The 9,477-nt window shown below is 50.4% G+C and overlaps 1 protein-coding gene across 1 annotated transcript; it reads right to left on the bottom strand.

The window, feature by feature from the left end:
- Positions 1 to 251: 251 nt before the first annotated feature.
- On the bottom strand, positions 252 to 3,186 carry Lrrc3c (leucine rich repeat containing 3C). The gene is made up of 2 exons (XM_050157174.1): positions 2,746 to 3,186; positions 252 to 2,129 (listed from the first exon to the last, which is right to left on the bottom strand). The coding sequence occupies exons 1-2, from the start codon at positions 2,908 to 2,910 to the stop codon at positions 1,311 to 1,313; spliced, it is 984 nt and encodes a 327-aa protein (XP_050013131.1). The 5' UTR covers positions 2,911 to 3,186; the 3' UTR covers positions 252 to 1,310.
- Positions 3,187 to 9,477: the final 6,291 nt, after the last annotated feature.

Here is a 9,477-nt window from a genome sequence, read left to right as displayed (position 1 = left end):
CCTACTCTAGGACTCCAGTGTCCATTGGAGGCCAAAGCAGGAAGAGAGATGGGTGAGGTGGTGGGCGGGGCTCCACATGCACCTCAGTGCCAGACCATACAGGTTCAGTAAAATGAACTGAGAAAGCGATCAAGGATGCTCATAAAAGGTTTTAAAAATTTTTTATTGTCATCCATCCTCAGTTCAGTCTGTAAAGGGGACCATCTTTCTCCAAGGGAAATGGCTCAGGAAAACTGTCAGTGAATAAAGGAGAGGGCAGAGGGACAGGGAAATTCTGGAAAAGAAATAGGGGACCATGGCACAGGGAATCCTTGTGAGGACAAGAGAGAGGTAAGGCCGGGCAGTGGTGGCCCACGCCATTAAACCCTGCACTCAGGAGGCAGAGGCAGGCGAATCTCTGAGTTCCAGGCCAGCCTGGTCTACAGAGTGAGTTCCAGGACAGGGAGAGTTACACAGGAAACACTCTTGAAAACACAAAACAAACAAGAAAAGGTGGAGGAGAGGAGGCAGGGAGAACCCAGAGGCCCTTCTCAATATGGCTACATGCTTGCTTTTTGTTCCTATTCCCAGATTGCTCCCACCATCCCCTCCCCCTTCCCACGGTTTTCACCCATAGGCTCCAAGTCTTCTCATGTTATCCTTTCTTTTGTACATCCTCTTTGCTTTCCCAACTCCTCATTTTGGGTGGATGTGTGTTTACGTGGTATGTGTACATGTTCATGTAGGTGCAACTGAGGCTGGAGGTTGATGACATTAAATACCTTCCTCAATTGCTCTCCCCGTGATTTCAGGCCGGTGTCCAGTTGCCCCCTGAGCCTGGAGCTTCCTGTTGGCTAGGCTGACCGGCCAATGAACTCCAGGGATCTGTTTGTCTCTCTCCCACCCCCAGCTCTGGGGTTACCCCACCCTGTGCCCAGCTTTTAAGTGGGTACCAGAGAGCTGAGCTCAGGTCCTCATGCAGGATAGATTCTTCACTGTCTGAACCATCTCCCCAGCCCCCCTCAAAGCCGTCTTTAGAGTCATTACCCACATCTGTATGGCCAGGCCTCTGGGGTCACCTGTAGCTTGCCAGGCTCAAGCTTTTCCAGTATGCTCCTAAGCTGTTGTCTTCTCCCTTTGAGTTGCTGCCGACTGAGATGGTTGTTTATTCTGCCGTCCCCCACCCCCGCCCTCACAACCCCCACACAAGAGTGCACCAGAGAAGGCATTGAGGAGGTCAGGAAAGATAGAGGGCAGATGGGGCAAGGGATGTGGTAGCGGTAGAAGAAAGGCTAATGCATAGGACCAAGAGCGCAGAGCGCTCCCGGTCATCAGACCATCGTGCTGAGGGTAGAGGAGTCCTCTGAGCGCACGGGCTGCGCAGGAGCCCGCTTGAGGGGGCGCCTGGTCTCGTCCCGGTTCTGCCACACATAGTGGATCAGATAAGCCGCTACCAGTGTCAGCCAGCCCCCCATGGTAACTAGCAGGGCCACATCAGTGCTCCTTCGGGTCCCACCTCGTCCGGTGCCACACAGCTCTTCCTCCCTAGTCAGCAGAAGGAACTCCTGTCCCACGAGATCTGGTCGGGCTCCTGGACCACACACGATGCCTGTCCCAGAGCCTGGAGCTAACCTCACCTGCCTGAGCACTTCCTGTAGGGCACAGTCGCAGCGCCATGGGTTGGCAGACAGGTTCACTTGGATCTGCAGCCCCATGAAGGCTGCCACAGGCACGGATGCTAGCTGGTTGGCCGAGAGATCAAGGTGGCGCAGAGTACCTTCTAGGCCCTGGAAAGCAGCCCCTGAGAGGTGGACAAGGACATTATGAGACAGGTCTAATTCTTCTAGGACAGGCAAGTGCTGGAAGGCACCCGCTGGCACTGATGCCAGTTGGTTGGCATCCAGGTAAAGCTTTCGGGTGTTGTTGGGGATGCCACTGGGCACCACACTCAGGCCAGCCTGGCTGCAGCGGAATGTCTGTTCGCCAGCTTCTTCCGCTATGTAGCAACCCTGGGGCATGGCCCCAGGGCTGGGCACAGAACCCCCTGTGCTTATCACCAGCAGGAAGGGCAGGAGGCCAGGAGCTAGTAGGAGCATGGTCACAGATAAACATAATCCTTGAGTGGAGGAGAATCTGGGCAACAGATGATCCTAGGAAGAAAGACCAGAGTTAGGATACTAAGTCCCCCTGAAGCTCTCTCCTGCTGGGGTCCCTTGGTGGTGTCTCTTTGGGCCAGAACCTCTCCTTTGGGGGCTTTCTCAGCCCTAGGTCTGTCTGTCTGTCTGTTTTTGACAGGCTTCTAGGGGAAAGAATCCCTTAGGCTTGAAGCTTTTAGGTTCTATTGATTCTAGGTGAATCTATGAGGCCCCTTTGTCCCTTGTCCCTGTTGAAATGATCCTGGCAGGTTCCGAACTATTGCTTCTGTTTTTATATTCCTCTCACTTCTTGAAATAAATATTTCTGTCCTCCACATACCTGTGGGTCTGCCAGGGAGGCCAGGCAAACACCAGGGGGTCTGGTTGGCACTAATGTAAAGACCAGAGGGGCAGATTAGTGATGGGCCTCCAGAGTGTTCAGACAGACTGTTCAAGCAGGTAACAGGTACTTGTGGTCCCACCTTCTACTCTCATCAGCCCCCTTTTCTGGAAGCATCCACCCTCTGCCTTCCCCAGCTCTGTGCTCATGGCCCTGCTCATCTTCCCTCCTCTCCCTTTCCTTCCTGCCTCTCACCCCAGTTGGGGGCAGAGTCCTCTCCTGTGCTGTTACCTTTCTCCCCAGAAGTAGTCCCCCTGCCAGTGGGCTCTGGAGACCCGCTTCCTCCTTCAGAAGTCCTGTTTGCTTGCTGTGGCTGGAAGCTGCGACCTGGGGCCCAAGTGTATAGAGTTTCCTAGCCTGTGACTCTGGGCCCCAGGTGTCAGATACCTGAGCCATGGCCTGACCAGGCAATGCCAAGAGAGAGCAGATCCCAGACCCTGATGAACTGTGTGTAGGAGGATGGGCCTGGATTCCACTCCTTGCCTCAGGCTTTCTTCTCACAACTCAGTGCTTGCCTCCTTCTGTCTGCTGCTGAAAACTGCCTTCCGGAGTCTCCTTTCCTCGTCCAGAGCCTGGCTGGCCAAAAGGATGGCTGCTTGGTTGAACCCTGCAATTCCACTTCAGCAACTTGCAACTCAAGCCTTCCCCCACTGTTCTGTATTCTCTGTAGGCCTCACGGGCCTTTTGTTAGCCAACATCCCTCTGTCTTTTCCTCGGGCCAACCCTCTTGACTGCCAGGGGGCGCTGTGGTTCAGTTTCAGTTTGCTGCTGTAGATGGTTATACCAGGCTTTTGAAGGCTCTTGAAGGCTTAGGGGTTTTCCAGCCAACTTCTCTGTGCCGTGATGTTCTTGAGCTCTCAGGATGGCATTTTGAGTCCTTCTTCATGCCTGAGACCCAAAGCTGGCTAGGATGACTTTTTATTTTTCAAGGCCTCATCCTAAGAACTGTTAGTGGGTCCCACCCCACACCATCTCCTCTGGGGAGTGGGAAGGAAGGACTAGAGGCCACAGAGTGTTTTGTGTGTGTCTCTGAGTCCTTGTGTCTGAACAAAGGAAGCTCATGGAGAGGCCCCATGAGGTGGAGTGGACAGGAGAGAGCTCGTGGACGTGAAATGCAGATACTCTCTTTCAGTCTGGCTTCATGGTTGCAACACTGAGACCGGTTTTCCTGCTCCACCTTACCTCCCGTGTTTGCAGAAGCAGGGGTGACCCCAAGTCATGGATATGGAGGTCTGTGTAGACCAACAGTTCTCAACCTGTGGGTCGCGACCCCTTTGGGGTTTCAAATGACCTTTTCACGGGAGTCCTTACCTTAGACCATTGGAAAACATGGACATTTACATTACGATCCATAACAGCAGCAAAACTACAGTTACGAAGTAGCAACAAAAATAATTTTATGGCTGGGTCAGCGCAACCTGAGGAACCGTCTTAAAGGGTTGCAGCGTTAGGAAGGCTGAGAACCACTGATGTAGAGGAGCCATCCAGTACCTTAGCTCATGGGCTTCTCCTGCATAACTTTCTTGACCCTCATGGCCAGCCGACCACATTGCCGCCACCTCACAGCCTGGTCCCCTGTGGTGTCTTCATACCCACACCACCTCCTGTTTGGTGCAGGAGCTATAGTGACGCACGGAAGCTCAAAAGAAGGGACCATCCCGCTGAACCCCCTCAGCCTGCAGGCAGGTAAAACACGTTGGCCCAAAACATGACTAGACTTGTATTATGGCAGTGACCAGACAAAGACCACAATCCAATCGCATCCTTCTCCAATTTCTCCAACCACTTCCTGTTTCTGTTGGTATCTCTCTCACCCCCATGCCACACTTAAGTACTCAATGCTCCTTTGATCATCAGTGATCTTGTGCGAAACTAACTCTCTGGTTCGCTCCCACTAGAGGGGAAGAGGAATGCGGGGCCACACAGAGTAGGGGAGACATGAGAAGTACTCTAAGGAGGACAAAGTCAGACTGCAGATCTTCCTGAAAAGGAAAACTTACTGGGTTATTATTATTATTATTATTATTATTATTATTATTATTATTATTTAAGACAAGGTTTCTGTATGTAGCCTTGGCTGTTCTGGAACTTGCTTTGTTGACGGCTGGGTTGACCTTGAACTCAGAAATCCCCCTGCCTCCAGAGTGCTTGGATTAAAGGCTGTGCCAGCATGCTCAGCCAATTATTATTATTATTGAGACACTGTCTCACTACGTAGCTCAAGCTGGCCACAAAGCCCGGGCTGTAGCCCGGGCTGGTCTTGGACTCACACTTCTACTCCCTTAGCCTCCCAGACCTTGCTAGACTTTGTGTGAGCGTGTGTTTAATCAGGACCAGACACATAGCTGTAGAGTCTGGTGCACAATGAAATGTGGGGCCTTTGTTTGAAAACATAAGAATTTCATGATAGTATAGAGTTTAAGACCCAGCCCGAGGTTTCTCCCAGCATTGATGCGGGCTTTCCTAGAACTATGAACGTTACATGTCATAAGACTGCTCTTGTGACTTTGGAACGAGCAGTTTCAGAAGCGTGGTGGAGTTAGGACCAGATGGTAGGATACCAGCTGTCATTACTTCTGGGGATGTACTCACCTCTGACTCATCTTGTGATGTCAGCAGGGGCATTTCTCAGCTTCACATCTGTCTGAAGAATAAGATTATATATATTTCCATTTTTTCTATGTGGGTGGGTTGCTTTTGCATTAAGGCTAGATAGACACTCTGCCACGGAGTGCATGGGAGCGCATTTGCGAACCTCTCCATCCTGCTGGTCTCTGGCCCCAGCAGGGAGGTTAGTCAAGGCCCAAGGTTGAGCCTGGTTGTTTCTGGAGTTATCTTCTTGGACTAGGGCATCTGGCACACCAGAGTGAGACTGGGCTGCCTCACACACACAGGCAGCTGGCAGTCTGCCCGCAGGAGGGGCCTCCAGGAGCTGCGGCTGTGCTTTATAAAGAGAGGCCGAGTACAGCGCTCAAGAGATGAGCGATCTGAGGGGAGAAGAAACTGCAGTTAGGACGGTGTTCACTACCGCATGTAGACTAATAGAGATTAGAGGAGAAAAAGTTTAGCAGAAATAAGCAAATCTCTGTGAGTTCGAGGCCAGCCTGGTCTACAGAGCTGGTTCTAGGATAGCCAAGGCTATTGCTACACAGTGAAATCCTGTCTCAAAAAAATTCATTCCAGGGGTTAATCTGGAGCAAGTACATTAAAATCTTCGTGCAGCCGGGTGGTGGTGGCGCACGCCTTTAATCCCAGCACTCGGGAGGCAGAGGCAGGCGGATCTCTGTGAGTTCGAGGCCAGCCTGGTCTACAAGAGCTAGTTCCAGGACAGGAACCAAAAGCTACAGAGAAACCCTGTCTCAAAAATCCAAAAAAAAAAAAAAAAAAACCTTCATGCATTGACTCGAGGCACTAGTATGTTTCCAGTTTTGTCCAGGAATTTCTAATGTGAGCCTACAATAAGACTTATCAGTTTAGGAGATGCAGACATGTTGACACATGTCTTCTCTATACATTAGTCTAATGTCTGCCTTGACTGACATGTGTATAAAGAACTCGAAGCACAGACAAAATAGACAAACTATGTAGCAGAACCTGGTGGCTTCCATCTTGGTAACTAGACTCCACCCCCTTCTGTAATGGCCACACGGATTTGGGAGAGTATGTGGATACTGAGTCTCTGATGATGGAGCGTGATTGGTCCTTCAAACACCTCAGATTCTGTGGCTCACCTTTCTCACTCCTTGGCAGCTAGAAATGGTCCCGATTCCAGCCAATGACTTCTCAGGGGTTGGCTAAAGTATTTTCCGGGACAGTCTTTAATTTGTTCATAAGAGAGAATGGGGCCAGGCCCTTCATGCCGCTATGCTTTGAACAGGGAGGGGCAGTCTGGCTGTCTGCTCACCATGGGGCAATAGAGCAGAGGAACAACCTTAGTGGGGTGCTGGCCTGGGCATCATTGGGTCAGTCATCAGCCTTACAGGGGGCACAGAGGGCTTTGGGCTCACAGACAAGCACTAGGGAACCTGGGATGTTAAGCAAAATGGGTTGTTCCTCCAAGGGAAGGGATACAGAGCCTGTTATCCATCCAGAAGGCCATAGGGGACATGCTTTCTAGCCTGGTGACCTTTGCACTCTGTGTGACTAGACACTTTTCCGGTACTGGACCCTCCCTTAGATCCTTATCATAAATTTGTTCTTCTTAGTCAAGCTGTAGAACCCATCTTTATGGACTTTACAAAGAGTTTCCGTGTAGACACTTTGTTCCTCAAGGAGATAATTTACGTGTGCTTTGTTGTGCATACGGGGTCGACTTAATTATGACCAGAATAGTTTCCACCAAATTGTGCAGTGCAGAAAAATGCCTGAAATAAACCATTTGGAGTCAGACTACCAAAGTTTGAAACAACACTGGCTTCTGAGTCGTGTTAAACTGAACTGTCTTCTTGCCTCCTTTGGCTGTCTCTCTGCTGCCTGTGAAGGTCACAAAGACAGCCCACCTCCCTTCACCAGGTGGGATGATAAGCCCCTCCTTTAATGTAGCTACATAATAGGACACTGGCAGCTTTGAAAACAACTGGTGTGGATAAAGGAAAATATAATGTGAGATATATAATGGAGGGTTTTTTTTTTTTGCTATGAAGAAGAGTAAAATTATGCCATTTGCATGAAAATGGATTGATGGAGCGCCTCCTTCAGCCAATGATCTTTCAGAGGCTGGATCGGGTTAGGGTGTGACTTTTGGGTACCCAGAAAAAAACCGCCAGCCTGCCCAGGCTGCTCTCTCTGGTTCCGCATTACACACCTGAGGTTGGACTTCTCGTTCCTGTTCTGTGAGTTTGCCCTTTATAATAAAGCATTATAACTGAAATCTTTTGGAGTTAGCTTGGGATTCTTTGACTCATGTCCTCACCCCCATTTTCAGTATCAATGGATGTAACTAGACTCAGAAAAGTAATTATCAAATTCTTTCTCTCATGCAAAATTCACACACACACACACACACACAGAGAGAGAGAGAGAGAGAGAGAGAGAGAGAGAGAGAGAGAGAGAGAGACCGACCGACCTTTTGGTATTTATTAAGTTACATCTCAAAAGGTTGCTTGCTATAAAACCTTCTCTCTTGCTGGGTGGTGGCCCGTGCTTTTAATCCCAGCACAGATGGTTGTGAGCCACCATGTGGTTGCTGGGAATTGAACTCAGGACCTTTGGAAGAGCAGGCAATGTTCTTAACCACTGAGCCATCTCTCCAGCCCCCTTTCCTCATCTTTCTATCCTGCCTCAGTGTGGCTCTCCTAGGGGTAGGCTTCACTCTCCTGTCCCGAGGAACCCAGAGGATGGAGTAGCTGCATCACCTGGGCGATGGGGCCCGGCCTCACAGTGAGGATAACAGCTGAGTGAGGCTTTAGTGTGACTCGGGGTCTGTTAGATGGAGGAGGCAGAGGAGAGGGATCAGAGATTGAGGCAAAATCAAGAGAGTGCAGATGTGTTCTGGGAATGAAAGCCCTAATGGGCGGGCGACTGAGTTCTATGGTTTGTGTGCAGAAACATACTTTGTTTGCCAGCTCTGCACATGCGTTAAACTCAGAGCGAGCAGCCTAAGCCGGGACGCTGGGTCACAAGTCTGCACACATCAAGTCCTTTGCCCTGGAAGTGCCCAGGAACTCTTGTTGAGATCTTTCCTACAAGAGGGGCTGGCCTCAGGCAGGGGGAGGAGTGGTCTGGGAGTGGAGGCCACCCAGAATTCCTAGCTAGGTGAGGCCTGCTAGGAGCAGGAACTCAGTGTGTGTGTTGGGGAGGACCTAGTTATTGCCTGGCCTCTGGTTCTGCAAGCTCTCTGGTGTTCTCAATTGCTTTCGTTCTTGAGAACTAATGTCCGTGCGCCACAACTAGGAATATGCAGACAAGTATCTTTCCGCCCTTGGTTCCCAGAGGGAGGGGTTCTGGTTCCCAGGTACTGACTAGGGGCCCGGAAGCCTGGCTAGGCTAGTATTTGGCCTTTGCAGCCACGATAGCCAACTGTCCAGGTTCCATTCTTCCTGGTCCTGGATGTCCAAACAAAAGCACAAACACAACTGCACATCGCTCTTTCCTTCCTTGAATTCCTGAAGGAAGTAGAGGGTGAGGTGGGGAGGGGCAGGGGAAGGGGCGGCATTTGTGGCCCAGTGGCCCAGTTGACAGGACAGGACATAGGGGTCTCCACGTCCCAGTGGCTCTCTTCCCAGCATCTGCTGTGGCTTTTTTCCAACGAATGTGCTCTCTGTCTACCATCGTATGTATAGGTGGCCAGCTTGGTCAACTATGTGTGTCTGTCACAAGCAGGACCTCCCCAGCCCCAGATGGAATCACCCCAAGGCTGGGGAATGTGTGCCCCACAGCTTACTGTGCAGCCTGTACAGGACAGGAAGAACTTGTGATATTTAAAAAACACATTTCATAAAATATTTAAAAGTACTATCACATTACATAGGGCTTGAAACTGGAGAATGAAAAGATCACCCTGAGTCCGTCCATCCTAATACAAGGGCTCTTTCCTTTCGTTGACTTTCCATAGCCTAGGAAAGGCCTCAGCATCATTCTGACCTGGAATAGACTAATGACAGACCTGCACTGAGCACTTAGCTGTGTGCCAGGGACGGTTCCGAGTACTGTACTTACTCTGTTGATCTCAGTGAACGAGGTGGAGTGAGCATTGCCATCTCTGTTTAGAAACATAACAGCGGGGCGATGGTGGCACACGCCTTTAATCCCAGCACTTGGGAGGCAGAGGCAGGCGGATCTCTGTGAGTTCGAGACCAGCCTGGTCTACAAGAGCTAGAGTTCCAGGACAGGCTCCAAAACCACAGAGAAACCCTGTCTCGAAAAACAAAAAAACAAAAACAAATAAAAAAAAAAAGAATGTATCTGTCTCTGGTCTTTTATAGCACCTGCACTAAGGGATGGTATGCAAGCCGGGAACTAAGC

This window comes from Alexandromys fortis, unplaced genomic scaffold (genome assembly GCF_014885135.2).
Source record: "Alexandromys fortis isolate MF-2015 unplaced genomic scaffold, M_Fortis_MF-2015_v1.1 scaffold_31, whole genome shotgun sequence".
In the NCBI taxonomy this organism is placed as follows: domain Eukaryota; kingdom Metazoa; phylum Chordata; class Mammalia; order Rodentia; family Cricetidae; genus Alexandromys; species Alexandromys fortis.
This window is presented reverse-complemented; position numbering and strand designations above follow the sequence as displayed.

Bases quoted from the DNA above. Each gene is read 5' to 3' on its own strand.
- Lrrc3c (XM_050157174.1), bottom strand. From the start codon at position 2,910: ATGGCTCAGGTATCTGACACCTGGGGCCCAGAGTCACAGGCTAGGAAA. The intron at 2,130-2,745 runs GTAACAGCACAG...CTTTCTTCCTAG, and splicing joins GACTACTTCTGGGGAGAAAG to GATCATCTGTTGCCCAGATT.